Consider the following 17671-nt stretch of genomic DNA (forward strand, 5'->3'; position numbering starts at 1 on the left):
AAGTAGTTATTTCATACTAAAAGAAATACTTTTAATATAATTCTTTTCATTTAGTGCCTTTTATAAGCAACTGTTAAAATTATAAGCAATTATGCTAAAATGATTCCAGATATTCTCAAGAAAATATTTTATTTAAGTTATAAACCACCCCTCTCACAAACAAGGCAACTCTTTGCAGCTTACAAACAGTAAAAAGATAAATATAGAAATGACTACAGTTACAATTGTTATACTATATAAAATGTTTTTATTAAATGGAAGTGTTGTTTAACCATTACAGACAATATCCAGCATTATTGTAAATGTCTCTGTTTCTAATATGTCTTATTATTAGTTCAGACATTGCACTAAGCAAATAAACTATGATTTACAAATCACAGCTGCTGAATTCATACAATATAGTCTGTTCCTACTATTGCAATCAAGCATTTTCCTTACTGGTAGGACACAAGAACAGAAACTAAATGTTAGAAATAATATATTTAACAGCCCAAAGATTTAAAGCTTTTTTCCAATGCTAAAACAGTGTTTTAATTTTGAAGGGTTTTTCCCCATATACCAGAAAGGAAACCATGTTCGCTCAGGAAGTACTTTAAAAATATGATGAGAGTTATACAAATGGTTTTGGAGGAAAAAATGGCCCAATAGAAAAATTGAAGTCTTGGGTTTAGAATTAAAAATATATATATATATAATTCTCTCTCTCTCCCTCCCTCCCTCTCTCTCTTTCTCTCATTATGCTATTACCCACTGTTTCAACATCCTTGATGACATCTAAAGGACACACATCTATAATGACATCTAAAGGATGTGCTCTGAATTGAGAAAGTAGGTACAGTTTAATATTTGAGACTACTGACAATTAGATTCCTTTCTAATTATGAATCAAATAATAATAATACTGCCTATCAGCTTAAGAAAAAAAGAACTTGCCGATATCACATAAAATGACACCTCCATTCCTAACCTTTGAAGAAAAAAACACAATTATTTATCAGCTATGATATTTTAAAACTGTGCTGAATGGATAAAATTACTATCCTTTATAGTTAGCTGTACTTGTACCAAAGTGACAACTCCTAAATGCCAAAATTAGCTAACACATAAGCAAATGTCAAAAGGGAATCCTAACAATAAATGGCATTTTAAAAAATAGTTGCATGCTTAAACTGTATTACACAATTTAAAGCAGCAATTATTTTTCCTAAACCCTGTTTGAAAACATTCTTTTATTTAAATATCACAAGCATAAGCATAGCATAAAATACTTCAACACCCTCTGTCACTGTAACAATTGCACAAAATGCAGCTTAGCCAAGTACTGTTTCTACTTTTCAATGAAAACAGCCTACAAACCAATTATACAAAAACTCACAATGTCTGTTTCTTACCCTCATTGGATGAATATCAGCATACGGTGGCTTTCCTTCAGCCATTTCTATTGAAGTAATACCAAGGGACCAGATGTCTGCCACACAGTTATAACCAATTTCTTGTATTACTTCTGGAGCCATCCAAAATGGAGTACCTATGACAGTATTGCGTTTTGCCATTGTATCCTGTAAAACAATTTTTAACTTAACACTAAATGTGCAGCTTTTGGGAGGGATGATAACTCAACAGGCTCACCTGAATGGAAAGACAATCACATCAGCCACTCTATAATCATGAAGCATCCCCAAACTACTGAACCTACTATTTATCAGCAACAACCATCAGTCAAAAGTTTTTCTTTACTCGTTTATCACTCAAATGTTGAAATCAATTTGTTCAATAGAGTCCTACACTAAACTGTTTACATTGTGAACATTAGCAATAGCACTTAGGTTTACATACCACTCCATAATGCTTTACAGCATTCTCTAAGCTGTTTACAATGTCAACATATTGCCCCCAACAATCTGGGTCCTTATTTTAATGATTCTGAAGAATGGAAGGCTGAGTCAATCTTGAGTTGGTCAGGATCGAATTTCTGGCTGTGGGCAGAGTTAACCTGCAATACTGCTTTCTAACCACAGCGCCATCACAGCTCGTCTAATATTATCTTTTAGAGCAGTGGTTCCCAACCTTTTTTTCGCCCCGCACCCCTAAAGAAATTTCACTCGAACCTCGCACCCCCTGAAATAAATAATAAATAAAAATGCCAACATATAGCCAATATCCTATTATTTACCTGGACTTTTCTCGCACCCCCTGGAATATCGTCTCGTACCCCCAGGGGGTGTGAGCACCTCAGGTTGGGAACCCCTGTTTTAGAGCATTATAAAATATATATAGTAAGTTGCATCTTTATCCCAAATCTATACAGGAAATCACTGTTTGGACAAAACATTGAAAAATGCTCCTAAAACAACTAATGCAGCAATTGTACCTAACCAAGAACCTTAGTCTTCAAATCCTTCTACATTACAGAAAAAGACTTGAGACAATGAACCTAAACCTTTAGAATTATCCTGATTAATGCTGCAATTTAAAAACTCACTGGACAAAGCTGCCTCTTCCAGTATACACCACATAGGAACCGTAAATAATCCCATAAAACTGATGTCAAACTGATTTTAATTGGAAAAACTTCTTACACGACAACCTCACTATTTAAAACATATTATCTTTCAAAAGCCTCTCATCTCTTATTACTGAAAAATAGCAAATACAGTATTTATCTGTTGAGTGTACTAACATATAAAATATACTTTTATTTTTACACTTACAGTTAACTGTCCAGCCACTCCAAAATCAGCTAACTTGGCATGCCCTTCAGTATTCAAGAGAATGTTCCCAGCCTTTATATCTCTATGTATTTTTCTCATGAAATGCAAATATTCAAGTCCTTTAAGGGTAGATTTAAGAATGGTTGCAATTTCATCTTCTGTAAGCTGTAAAAAAAAGTACCAAAATTTCTCTTTGGCATACTCACATTCCAAATGATTGCACATGTATACAAACACAGTGAATCAAACTACAACATAAAATTACTCATGTGGCATACAAATACTGTACAAAATATTTTAAAATTGTAGAAAGCAAGGCTTTATCAAGGACCCATTCATGCCACCTGGATTCTTTGAGTCTACATAAAATTGTGAATCAGTCAACAAGTTCAGGAAGGAGAAAGAGGTATTAACAACGGACACTGAGACTAAAACCTAAACAAATACCTAAGTAAGAAATGCCTAAGAGATGGTAAGAATTTGTCTGGGTTTTGAATTGCACTCAGTTTTCTGTATATTCTCAATGAAATTTAATAAGTTTACAGAGTAAAAACTCTTCAGATACTATAATTTTGGAATTTAGAGCTATACCAACACAGGAAACATAAATTTCAATATGATAGATTTAATTGCAAGACCCTTTGCAATTACAGCTCCATTTCATAGATATGCAGCTATCCAATTATTTTTCTTAAAATTAAGATCGCTCAAGATTTCCTAAAATAATTTCATACCACATGTTTATTCTTTCTAAATGTTTATTCTATTTCTGCTTGAAATTTCATTTGGTCTTTACTATCCCTCTATATTTGTAAGTTTGTGATATATATGTGATTTTTATTTTTGGGGTGAACTCAATTAAAATTGCATCAAATGAAATGAAATAACATTGCATAAATATAATTTGCGAATATCATCCAAAATCCTTGGATGTCACTAAAATAGAAATAAATCATTTCCCACAGAAGTTATTTCTAAACCAGCCATCTCTGATTTCAAGATTCATGATTTAAGTGGTTTAAGTGTTTCATTTTTTTGTCTCTTCAGGATACATGCCAAATTTGAAGAACAATTTGATCTGGCAATAAATAAACTACTTCAAAAGTAAATTCAGGAAAGTAAACATAATATTAAGATAATAATAATAATACTGAGGTGACTTCACTAGAGCAATGTATATAGATATACCAGTCAGAACAAACAGTAGAATATTGTTTAAAAGCAGACATATTTTTAACAAAGTGTCTTTTAAGGGGCAACCAAAGAGTTTTTAATGTTAATGTTAATGAATATGAGATGGATATATTCAAGGATTATAGTCTCATTTCAGTTTTCTAAGCATCTATGATGCACAAAAATGGTCTCAGAGCCATATCAGATCATGCAAGTAAAAATAAATATAAGCAAAAATAAAGCAAACAGTACAAATAGAGACCATATATAACTTTATTAGCAAAGGAGGATTGCCAAAGCGATAGAGGGATTTTTCAATAAAAACATCAGGGTAGAAGTGACAATTCACTTCTACAACATCAGCTTCAATTAAAAAGATCAATTTTAAAAATTTCCATTTATCCGAAAAGGCAAATAGAGTTAAAGGAAGAAATGGTACAATTGGAACAGCAACATAAAATTACTACAGCTAAAAAAGTTCTACATTACAAGCCAATGCTTTGAATAAGGAATTTCTCCATTTGAAAAATGAACATGGCAAACAAATTACGAATACAATTGGCAAAGGCTGATAATATTGGCAATTTTAGACTGATAATATTATACAGTCTAGAGCTGTGATGGCGAACCTATGCCACGCATGCCCGAAATGGCACGTAGAGCCATCACTCTGGGCATACCAGCCGTCAGCCGTTGCTCTTATGGGTTCCGGCACGTATCTTCGTGCATGTGGGAGTGCCAGAAACTGGAAGAGCATGCATGTTAGAAACTGGAACCTAAGCTTCCAGTTTCCGTGCTCCCACGTACACACGTTGGGGAAACTGCTCTTATGGTTTCCAGAGGGCAAGCACGCACGATCCCATTTCAGCACTTACTGCTGAAAAGGTTAACCTACAACTGGCCTAGAGAATAGGTATAAATAATTATTTAAAGAAACTTCAATCCAACTTATTATGGAAGAGAGAAATCAATTGACAAGGATTACCAATGGAACTTGAGGAAGTAATCAAAATGCTTAAAAGGTAGCTACCATAGTTATTGGTTTAAATAATTTGACCAGTTATTTTCATTAGAAATAAATAAATATTTCCATATTTCTATCATTTTTATTATTCTATCCCACAAAAGGGCTTAATTTGGGAATCTAGGCTCAATCCTAGAACAATCTCAAAACATAGGAAGATCATATGCACATTTACAAGTATAAGCGTTCATTAGTGAACTAAGATATTAAAATGTTTATATCAATATCAGACAATATATGGAATTTAATTATTGATAAATATATTGATATACATCAAAAAGATTTATCAAAATAAGTGTTATTTAGATAAATATAACATCTTCAGTATTTTGGAATGGTTATTATTGTTTAAGACAGGACTGTCAAACTCCTGGCCCACCATGCACTGGCCAGGCCCACACCTGGTTTAGCGAAGGGGGAAAAGTCCTGATATATCATGTGATACCACCGTGACAACCTTGGTTTAGGATACTGGAAAAATGGAAAGTAGGAGTTATGTTTATACATTAAATACACATTTTTTTATTTAAAATCAATTATTTAGATTCACAACTGGTAATTCATCAAGTGGAACAAAACAGATTAGACCATCCTCTCCTCTATTGTATCTAATGCCACTGAAGGATTTTTCCCCAAACTTAAGAAAAACTCAGCTACTAATAATAGCAATAGTCAATATTGTTTTGTTATTATGTAAATCAAGTAAAGATTTCCCTTAGATCATAGAAGAGCATTAAATATCCAGAGCTAACAGCTTCTTTAATATATATATTAAATGTATATTGCACCAAATATATTTCACCAAATTATAGAATGAATTAAAGGATATATATTATTTCAAGATTAAACATCTGTAACATTTAGGGATTTTCATTCTATAGTCTATTTCCAAATTATATAATATTGTATATTCAAGTCAAAGACTTAAGGCATGCCATCCATTAAATTTATCCATTTGAAGGAAAACTATATCCTTACACTTGATTACAGTCGCTAACCTATTATATCTTTTTCAGACACTATTATTTCTCCTTAATTAGGGAAAAAATTATCATGGAAATATATTTAAAATGTGTATTCAAAAATTGGCTAGTTATAAATAGAAAAGTACTATAATTGAAAACCCCAGATGGATGGAAATTTCAAAATAACTTGTTTTATTTTATAATTTTCAAAATGAAACATATTGTCTCCATCATTAAGAGACAAATTTAAAAGAATGGTAGAAATTAAATTATCCAATTGGTACATTCAAAATCTGAGTCTAATCTTATTTGTGAGCCAATGGACTTAAAATGGCATGAGAAAATCTAAATCCCTTTTTGAAATTGTCTATCAAAATCTGACAAAGTGCTGGCAAAAATTAATATTATCCCCTTCTCTACTAATGTTCTTTACAGGACATCAACATTTCTTGAAGAATTTAAAGGAGTTATATGTTAAAACTTCAAGGAGCTATATGTTAAAACTTCACGGCGGCTTTATAAACATGTTCCTAGAGCAAAAATTTCAGATATAATATTTTATAAAATAAAACTTACCGTTTTATTCCGTAATCGTATTATGTCAGAGACAGAACCAGCTCCACAGTACTCCATAACAATCCAGAGGTCTGTGTTCTTAAAATAACTGCCATAGTACTTGACAACATAAGGGCTAAACATAAAAACATGGCTGTCAACATATTAAAGTTAATTTTTAAAGATACTAGGAAGCTGTTCAATGTTTTTTCCCCTGAGCAGCTACCCCATTTTTAAATGTTATAAGATGTATTAATCTTCAAAGAATAAAACAAACTACTGAGCATCTGAGAATGATAACGTCTTTCTTATTACATATTACTCACCAATTTGTATAAGGACACGTCTTTTTAAATATTTGTATAAGACAAGACTAAGGGAAATATTCCTCAACTGAAAAGTATCCATACACACTTCCAAGTAAGTGCAATTTGAAAAATAGGTGGGTTTTTTCTGAAAGATAAAACATGTCTACCACCATCTAAAAATTGGTATATTTATTTAGAAAAAAGAGAGCCAATTTTCTCATTAGGAACTACCAGATGACCCACATGATGCTGCAAGCTTTTGAGTTTTTCCAAAAATATTTATTAGGAAAGTCAGAAAGTAATCCAGAATTTTGCATGAGGTCTGCAATCCCGCCAACATACTGAGTCTACAGACTGAATGCTTCTGCACAACTGATCAGCTGCCTCAACCATCACACTGATATCAAAGAAACCTTATGCAGAACTGCCTTTGTTGTTTCTAATTTCCAATCAGCAAGGGAGTTCCAGGTGCATGTTTGTCCACAATTCACAATTTGACTTCGTTCAAAATGCTCCCTAAGATGTTATTTGACTACCAAGTTATCTTGAATGAGAACACTTGCTTTGTATGCAGGGGACCCTAAGACCATTGTTTCAATCTCCAAGTAGAGTTGGGGGGAAAAACAAACCATGCCTGAAGCTCTGCAGAATACCAGCTGATCAATGTTAACAGTTTCTGTCTAGGTAGACCGTAATCCAACTCAATAGAAGTGAGTCCATCCCTCCAGTATAAAGCAATCAGACAACAAATACTGGATAATGGCAGAATTTAAAGCTTCCAATCTCCTGAACCTAGGAGCTTTCAAGTTAGAGGGAACCTCTTTTTTCAAAAATTTTACTACCAACTTATGTACACCTATTACAATCTCATACTAATACCATCATGACTTCTCAACACTGTTAAATGAACATCAACACTCATCTGATCTAACTCTAAATAAAATACCTAACTTTAAATAAAAGTACCCTAACATTCTTATCGGAGATATATAGTAGACTTTAAACCTTCCACCTTACAACTGTGTTATTCCTAAGATACCATACGCTGGGACCATCACTCTAACTAATTCTGACAACCTTACCCTAAAAATTAACAACCTGCAATAAAAAGAGTGATTAAAGAACTGCCGAAGTATATGATATTTGAAAATTTAGAGTCGAGTAGTTTTCTTCCAATTTTGTAAGTCAGGTTATGTTAGTCTTACTTTAACTACTGTGTGTTTTTGAACATTTGTAATTTGTCCATAAAGATCTTTACTGATATAAAACAAACCTCAAAAGAAAAAGAGTTTTTTCTCCCTGCAAATATTTTACAAGGGAGCGATTCACCAATATTTTACTAAGGGCACACCCTTATCTTTGTTCATCACCTATAAATCACTGCCAACTTTGGTATGTAAAGAAACCCCACTTAATCCTTTGTACTATATTGTCTACCTTTGCAATCTATCTGAGAAATCATTTATAAAGCTCCAATGTTACTCTTACACAAATAACTCTGCCTATGGTGTAAGAAACTTCTGCATGTTAATATATTGGCTTTTTTCTCTTTGCTTTATTATCCTCAGATTTTGTCTCAGTTAATAAATAAAAATAGAAGCATTTATTTGAAACAATCATATTTACGGGGGGAAATATACAGTAAATTTCCCAAGGTTTTCAATCTGATATAAACACATTGAACATAAATAACATTACATTGAGAGCCATTGTATATGAAGCATACTAAATGGTACAGTTGTGCCCCTTTAAAAACGGTTTTGTAGAAAGTTTGAGCACAGTATCTTTTACCCATTAGAACAGGTCATTATTTTTCAAGCTATATGTGACCCGTAAAAAGCTTCAGATGCTTTAAGGAATCATTAAAATTAATCTGACTCTTAAAACAGCCACTTGGTTTTCAGGTACAGATGGTGATCTGAAAAAGGATGTAAATAGAAGAGACAAATACTGTGCTCACATGAAGCCCTAAAAATTCTTCCAAATCATTCCCAAGCATGCATACACCTTCTCTTCTGATTAGGTCAGTTCATAAGCATTTCTACTTCACTTTACATAATAGTATAATTCATTAGACAACAGCTTTTTGTTTATGCACACACATTTCTTTTACTGGTTATGCGGTTAATGCGGTTAAAATGCTGGGCTTGTCAGCTGGAAAGCAATAGTCCAGGTTTGACAGCCAAGTGCCCCAGCTCCTGCCAACCTAGCAGTTTAAAAGCATACAAATGTACCACTTTGGTAGGAAAGTAGTAGCATTCATGCTGGTCACATGGCCACAGAAATGTATTTGGACAGCGCTGGCTCAATGGCCTTGAAACAGAGATGAGCACCGCTCCCTATAATCAGCAACAACTAGCAGAGTAAAATCTGCAGGGACTTCTTTACTTTTTTAAAAAAATCTGATTTTAACAACGATCGGTAAAAAGTTGCACATTTTAAGATGGATGCAAATAGAACCAATTACCTAGGAAGTGAATAGTCTCCTTTAACTGACTTTGTTCAAGCAGCTACCTGGCACAAATATTTTAATTCTGTATTCTTGCATTGAACAGAGGATTGGTCTCAAAGACCTAAATTGCCCCTATGAATCCTATAATTCTTTATCATATGCACAGCATTTGCCAGACCTAAATATTTAAACTTTTAATAAAACTAAGAAATATTGCAATAGTTGTGTTTTCACAATGTTACCTTCATCAATTCATTTTATCCATTCATCTATATAGCCAGCAAGCAGGAAAGTGGGAAAGTAAATAAAGCATCTAAATTTTTATCACCATCTTATTTGAAAAAATCAAGTAGCCTTCAGGCTCTGCTTGTGTTTTTAACATATCACTATCTAATAAAAATATTTTTTTATAAATGGCAGAATTTGCATTATAAATTTATCCATACCTGTCACATTGTTGCATTATGGAAATTTCTTTAATTATTTCCTGTAGATCTGATTCAACAGGGACTTGCTTAATTGCTACAACTTGTCCCGATTCCTTATGAATAGCTTTAAAAACACTGCCATAAGACCTGAAAGGGAAATATCAATTTATGCCGTTATTAATAAAATCACCATGCCCACTCAAGCCATTGATTCCAATAGTTTTTGCAATAAAAATGTTTATTGCTTTACACAACATTAACTCCAGAATTATGAAGTACAAGAGGAGGAATAAATGAGTTTGTGTCACAGTTCAATATGGCGTTTCATTACTTATCCACTGTATGTTGTTACATAAGTGTACATATACTTTATTTAATTACTTTCATTTTGCATTAGCTGCCTGTTTATTTTTCCTGTCAGTCCCTGATCAGCAAAACAATGGAAAACAATGCCTTTCCTCTTTTAGTAACCAGTGAGGAGTCTAATGGCAGGAAGAAACCAGCAATCTATAAAGCTCTGATAGTACCTTTTCAGAATTGCTAAGAGAATGACCTTGGGTATCCCAATTCATTCCCAGCAACCATATTAAAATTACTGCTTTCTGAACAAGATGATAGTGCCTCCCTCTTAAGCATGGGCATTGACATTTAGACAGAAATGCACTGGGCATTTGGAGAACGAACCCACTGTTAGCATGCATGTACACAATTCACCTTGCAAAAGGTCTATCTACAAGTAGTCCCTGACTGATGACCACTGAGCCTAAAATTTCTGTTCCTAAGCAAGGCAGTTATTAAGTGAGCTTTGCCCCATTTTACCACCCTTTTTGCCACAGTTGTTAAGCGAATCACTGCACCAGTTAAGTGAATCATTTAGTTGTCCTTCTACTCTTGCATCTGGGTTCCCCATTGACTTTGCTTGTCAGAAGCCAGCTGAGGTTACAAATGGTAATCACATGACCCTGGGAAAAGGCAACTGTCATAAATACATGCCAATTTCCAAGCACTGCAGGGGACCCCTGCCCTATACCATTTCAGAGAAATGGCTGTCCAGTCTTTTCTTAAAAACTTCCAGTGATTGAGCACCCAGAACTTCTGGAGACAGGCAGTTCCACTGGTTAATTGTTCTCACTCACAGGAAGTTTCTCCTTAGTTTTAGGTTGCTTCTCTCTGTTCAGTTTCCATCCATTGCTTCTTGTTTGCATTCTGCTTCTTTGGAAAATACATTGTCCCCCTTTCTTTGTGGCAGCCCTTTAAAAGCCTGTTGCCTATCACACTCTGGAGTAAAGCATGTGAGCCATTTCCTCCTTTCAGTGGTCCATGAAAGTACATCTATAGTATGCAGATAATGAAGTCAAAAAAGGTGAACAACATTTTTACAGAACTATAGATAAGCTGAGGCTGGGTGACAAGGAATGGCTGGGAGGGGAGGGGCCAGGTGAGGCACCCCTTGATGTGAGTGACATTGAGTTGGCCACGCCCACCCAGTCACATGACCACCAAGCCATGCCCACCCAGTCACATGACCACTAAGCCACACCCACCCAGTCACATGACCACAAGCCACACCCACCAAATAAGCCACTTCCACAGAACCAGTAGTAAAAAAAATTGAATTCCACCACTGGGCTGGATGTAGGCACCAGTCCAAATATGGAAGATTTTTCAACTCACAATCAAGCTCACTACCTTCCATTATATTTGCATAATATTTGTATTAAATTTCCACAGCCATCCATACATCCCTACATATACAAAATTGTACATACCCTTCACCAAGTTTCTCCAAGACATCAAATACTTCTTCAGGCTGTTTGGTCAAGCTGTCTTCACTGAGCTTTTTAAGCTTGCTAATAAAAATATAAAAACATTTGAAATAGTCTATAATTAGTAATTTGCAATTTACTTTTATCTTTAATTACTAAATCTACCTTTTTATTTTCTTAATAAACAGAAAGCTACAGAGTTTCAATGTGCACCACATACCTTCCCCCAAAAAAGACTTAACTTCTAGTATTTTATTTATCTATAATTAATTCTTCTCAAAACATAAATTAAGGTTTTAATATGTTAATGTAAAAATTACAATTCTTAAACACAAGGGCATCCCATTTAGAAGAAATCAATTGCTCACTTGAAAACAGTTTTAGTGGACTACTAAGCACACAAAGGGGAAATAACAGAAAGAAGTAAATCATAGCTTGGGGAGGATAAAATCTGTACAAAGGGAAAGCAAACCAACAATTGTGCAACTGACTGCCACTTTATTGGAAAGCCATCAAACTTGGCTATTCCAGAGAGCCTCAGGAATAAAAATGAGGGGCACATGTCTGTTATAGGTTGGAATGTGGTTTTTTGTTCCCTAAGATATTTTTGCTTTCTCCTTGATATTATTTATCAACATCTATCGTAAGGCAAGCTACTCAGAATCCCACATGGATTGGAGCACAATATAAACTAAAATTAAATTGTGTCCTTTTCCATATATATATGCTACAAATTTTAACACAGAAATTAATCCACTATAATATATCATCTTTTGTAACATTTAAAATTTGTATTTATTTGTCATTCATTAGAAATCGTACATCTCTCACATACAGAGCTTTGAAAAGCTGTTTGATCTCACATAAACAAGACAAAACTAATCCCAAGGCAGTATAGCTCAAGACTGATAAGAATATTTACATGGCAAAATAGAAAAGGGAAAAACTATGACCTATGTGATACATTTCAAGAAGTATACAAAGTAACATCTGTGTTTGTTTTCTTAGATTATAACATTATTACACCCATGAACTAGATACAGTAATGGCTAACTTTTTTGGCACCAAGTGCCTAAAGCGCGCATGTGTGCGCATCCCCAAAATGCAATGCACGTGCGCGCCCTGCACATGCACCTCGCCTCCCCGCACATGTGATCCCCCCACCCCTTGCATACATGTGGCCCCGTGTGCAGCCCACCCCCGCGCATGCATGCACTGCCTCCGTGTGTGCCCCCCACCCCCTTGTGCATGCGCAGCAGAAACCAGAAGACCAGCTTGCTGGCGGAAGCGCAGAGCTGAGCTGGGGCAATAGCTCCATGCCCAGAGAGAGGGCTCTGCATGCCACCTTTGGCACGCGTGCCATAGGTTTGCCATCATGGAATTAGAAGAAATACTGTATCTCTGAATCATCACTTAAAATAAGCTATTCTAAGGTCTCTCCAGTTTAAGTTTGTATTTAGTTTGCAAGAAGTCCAACAGTTGAATTCTATCTTGAATTCCAGGTCTGTTAAAAATTTATGTAGTGCAGATGCTATAGTAATTTGTCAGATAGGGGAAAAGGAAACTCAAACTATCATATGTTCAATTAGTTTTGTTTTATTTTGTGTGCATACATGCATGTGTGCACAGACAACTCTTTGAAGTTTTCTTGATAGCATTTGCAGAAATGGTTTACCATAACCTTCTTCCTAAAACTGAATGAAAGCAACTGACTCAGTCACCCTGGTAGAATCTATAAGGCAGGAATTGTTATTATTTTCTTGCTCCAGAAGCAATAACAACACTTTTGCAAAAAGCATTCTGAGAATATCCTACATGACTTAATGGAATTCATTTTTAAATAGGCATACATAGCTGTCCTTTATTGCAATGTCTGAAATCATCTTTATTGCAAATTAAAGAAAAAAATATTTTTCTGTATCCTGTGCAGATACCCAAGACACATTACACAATGGGATAAAGGAGGAGATGGAGGAGGAAGAAAAAGAGGAGGAGAAGGAGGAGAATATATATATATGTGGGAATTTTCAAGTATTTTTTTCTGAGCATAGAAAAGTTATTGAATAATATTATTCAGGTTTTTGAAGTTAGAAATGTAAATGTAAAAACTTCCAGTTATTAGTGCAAACTCCATAGATTGAAATAATATTTATTGAGATTTTAAAGATGTTGGTGAACTGGACAGATGTATTTAGATTTATCAACATGGTCTTGATTTGTCCTACTATTATGACATATAAGGCGGAAATCTGACTTATTAATACTTCTCAGGAGTAATCACTATACATTAAAGATGAGCAATCAATCAGGAACCAACTTCTTTGGATGCCTGTAACATGGATTAATCAGATATCAGTTGACAAGTCCTAATCAAGAGCTCGGTCAGACCAGATTAACTGCTGTGAACTGCCCAGAGGTACATCACAAAGCAGCTCCCTCTGCCCCTGAAAATATCACACAGTTGCTACCAGAATATCAGGACAAATAAAACTAGACCACAGCCATTCAGCCCAAACATTCATCACTGCTTCTTTATGTCTCCAAAGACTGCTGGTTCTTAATCTGTGCTTATAATTTTATAAGACTTTATATTGAAAACCTCTTTTCCAATTTGTAACCAAGGTAATGTTCATATTTACTCCAATAAAACAGCTTTAAAGAAAGAAACAACAAATACCTCTGCATGTGAACATCCTCTTTTTTCCTTGAGAATATTCTTATGCTCAGAAGTTAGATACCATATATGGTTATGAGGATTCATGCTAATAGTATATTTTATGTGCTACTTTGGTTTAGGTTTAACAATGTTATTCCTATTTTTAGTGCAGTGTACATTTGCACAAGGATGTGATTTCAATGCTTGAATATACAAAACTTGTATATAGCCTACTGTACTAAAAGAGCATGTAATTTTTAGAGTCAAAAATTATATTTTGCTCATTATCTCATCTTTTTCTCAAATTAAATAGCAACAAATACTTGATATGGTCACGCATGTCATAAAACTAACACTGGGTATCCTACAACTTCCGTTCAGAAGCATACTAGTACAGTTGAAAGGAAAAGATAAACTTAAGAAAGAACCCATAGAGATTCTGTTAAATTACTGAAGGCTAACACAGGAATAAGAGCTGTATTATATATAGCATCATGTTGAGCACAAATGAAATGGTCTTGTTTTTCTAGCACCTCCTTGGTATTGGAGTCCCTCTTCCAACAGCTCATTCATTCACCTGCATGGAATTTCTGGCCAACTAAGCTAGTGCTCAACTACAAGGCTCAACTGAAGGTAGAAACTCTTAATTCTTACCAGGAACAGAAAAACATCCAGGTAAAGAAAGAAGAAAAGGAACAACATGATGGCTATCCAGACTAGTTAATTTCGCACTGATGATGTTTTCAAGCAGTTTTAAATGAAATAGGTGGTACTGTAAAAGACAGGCTGCGTCAGAAAGATTCCAAAGGAAAGTTCCAATAACTATATAGTCAGGGCTCATATAATTTACAAATGGAAAAATAAACAGGATGACAATTTCTGGAGGTGAGGAAATTGGAATTTAATCTAAATCTAAAATGACAGAAAAAAAGAGCTGTAGGTGCTGAATCATTAAAGATTTAATACACTCATTAACCTAAGCAGCACAGGATAAAAAAAACATTAAGCACACCCACTAATATCAACTTCCTTTTTAGTGTAGTTGCATAACAATATGGAAACTCAATATATAAATTATTTTCTTAAGTGCCACCAGTCATTCTATCAAAGAGCGTACATCCCACTATGATAGAAATAGCTTACCCTTTCAAGAAGATTGTTTATATGTTTACAGGCATTATGTGTTATTTATAATTTTAAAACTCTTAATCTTTAATGACTTACTGCATGTTTTACTTGAATTAGTTTTGAATCCTGCTCTTGTACATGTACCTCCAATCACTGACACTCCTTTCAAGGAGATGATAATATTATATTGATAATACAATAAAGATGATTTAAAATACTCTTGTTTTTTCTGAAAATATTTTGCAAATGCAATGTTTATGTATATGTAGAATACTGCTTCTAAAACTGTTTCCATTATTCAAAAGTTCACTATTTCATGACTGAGCAACTTCTCAACTACAGCCCAGTATTGTAACAATTTAATGTGAACAAAAACACAATTTAAGCCACAGTCTTCTGCCATTGTCCATTTCAAGCACATATTTTCAAAACCCATTGTGGTAATACCAACATGCACAGATTTCCCAAGTTTCTATTTTCATATACTTTCATGAAGACGGAGTCAAATGCCTTACTGGTGGTCATTTACCAGAGAACCATTGGGGGCATATTCTCTGCCCCAGGGAGGCACCAGCAGAGAGGTCTTAGGTGGGCAGTATGAATACATATTTCATGAGAGATTAATCTCTTGTCCCATTACTACCGAACTAGGATTAGGGCTGGTGGGAGGTCTTTATTTCTGTGTGGGCTTAAGCACAACACAGTGCACACCAAGGACATATTAACGGTATGTTGAAGCTTCCATATAATATAATTTTACTGCCATACAAAGGGCCAGGCTCAAATTACCTTATTTGGGACACATTATGCAAAAATCCAGCTCTCTGGAAAGATGTACTGTTGGGAAGGATGGAGGAAAGAAAAAAAGAGGACAACCAACAGCAAGGTGGATAGATTCAGTTTCAATGGCAATGGGAGCACTGGGAGACATAAGAGAGGTAAGGGTTATGGATACGATTATCAAGGAGAAAATCTATCTATGTGGTTACTAGGAGTCAAAACGACGTGATGGCACATAATCAATGTAATCACACTGCCATACTAAGGAGTGAATGATTAAGGAATGCTAAGTGAGTAATTTACAGTATTTTCCTTAAGAAAGCAGGCAGGTAAGCCTCACACAGCCACATACTACATGTGTATGTGGGAACAAGAAAAGCCCACTTCTCTCCAAGGGTTGTGCATTAAGGGTTTCTTTACACGTAAAACAGCCTTATCCCAGGAGAAAAGCCCTCCAATCTATGGAACTACAACTCCCATCTCCTCTAGCCAGTCAGGAATGCCCTCCAATCTATGGGACTACAACTCCCATCTCCTCTAGCCAGTCAGGAATGCCCTCCAATCTATGGGACTACAACTCCCATCTCCTCTAGCCAGTCAGGAATGCCCTCCAATCTATGGGACTACAACTCCCATCTCCTCTAGCCAGTCAGGAATGCTCTCTAATCTATTGGAGTCGGACTACAACTTCCATCTCCTGTAGCCAGCCCGGAATGCTTTCCAACCTATGGGACTACAACTCCCATCTCCTCTAGGCATCCCGCTGAGAAAGGCTGGGAAAGCCTCCCTTCGGTGCCATCCAGAAATAGGGCGGATGAGCCGCCCCCTCACGCCCCCTACAAGCGCCGAGGGGTGAACCAAAGGCGAGGGACACCTCAAGCCGGGAGGCCTGCCGGATGTCCGGGGACTCCAGGCTTCGAGGAGCGGCGGACTGCGGGGCACGCGGCCTACACCGGCCTTCTTCCTTCCGCCCAAAATAAACCTCGCTGCTGCTGCTGCCGCCGCCGCCTCAGTCTCCCGGGAACGGAGGGGAGGCCCTGACCGTTACCTTTTAGGCGCTGCCTGCTCCATTCTGCGGCCAGAGGCTCCCCAGACGGTCGGCCCCAACCAAGGCGCGGCGCTCTGCTTGCCAACCCTGAAGGGGCCGGACAAGGACCAATCAGGGAGCCCGAAGAAGCAGCACCCCACCCCCCCTCAGGAAACTCTGCCCGCAACTTTCTTCCGCTACTGGCCCTTTAAAAAAAAAAAACAACCAAGCACGCCTCCTCTCCCAGGGGGCCGTTGTCGGACTCCAATACTCAGCTGAGCGCTCGATGGGCTACTCCAGAAATACCGCCCCCCCAGCCCTCCAATTGGCGGAGAACGCGCAGATCCAAAACGCGCATTGGTCTTTCCAAGTGCCAGCCGGAACTCCGGAGAAGACGGAAAAGAAAGTTGTTTCGGCCCGAGCGAAACTGCGTGGTTGCAATGCTATAGCGGCCGGCGAGGGAGTTGGTGTGACGTCATGGGCAGAGGACCGCGGAGGAGAAAGGTCGTCTTTGCCCCATCATGCGCCGCGCCAATGAGGTGCCTTCGCAGAAGGATGCATCTTGGGTTGTGTAGTTTTTATTAGTCTGCGCCGGTTTAGGGCGTTTAGTTATCATTATGAGCAACTGAATTCTTTGCAGAGTAGTATTTATCACTTCTGAGGAAGCGGCGTGTTTGCACGACACAGTAACCCTTGGT

The 17671-nt window shown here is 36.3% G+C and overlaps 1 protein-coding gene across 3 annotated transcripts in view; it reads right to left on the reverse strand.

The window, feature by feature from the left end:
* STK3 (serine/threonine kinase 3) overlaps positions 1 to 17278 on the reverse strand; it is a 116497-nt gene extending 99219 nt beyond the window's left edge. The window contains exons 1-6 of one of the 3 annotated variants that reach the window (XM_087962036.1): positions 16995 to 17242; positions 11386 to 11466; positions 9635 to 9763; positions 6450 to 6564; positions 2712 to 2876; positions 1392 to 1559 (exon numbers count right to left, since the gene is read on the reverse strand). In XM_087962036.1, the coding sequence (XP_087818162.1) occupies positions 1392 to 1559; positions 2712 to 2876; positions 6450 to 6564; positions 9635 to 9763; positions 11386 to 11466; positions 16995 to 17017 (681 nt within the window). In that variant the 5' untranslated portion in view covers positions 17018 to 17242. Of the gene's footprint in view, positions 1 to 1391; positions 1560 to 2711; positions 2877 to 6449; positions 6565 to 9634; positions 9764 to 11385; positions 11467 to 16994 lie in introns of all 3 variants that reach the window. The other 2 variants (XM_026690479.2, XM_087962037.1) reach the window with 2 other exon arrangements.
* Positions 17279 to 17671: the final 393 nt, after the last annotated feature.

This window comes from Notechis scutatus, chromosome 3, assembly GCF_049901735.1.
Source record: "Notechis scutatus isolate UNSWTSFEM ecotype Mainland chromosome 3, rNotScu1.2, whole genome shotgun sequence".
NCBI classification, from domain to species: domain Eukaryota; kingdom Metazoa; phylum Chordata; class Lepidosauria; order Squamata; family Elapidae; genus Notechis; species Notechis scutatus.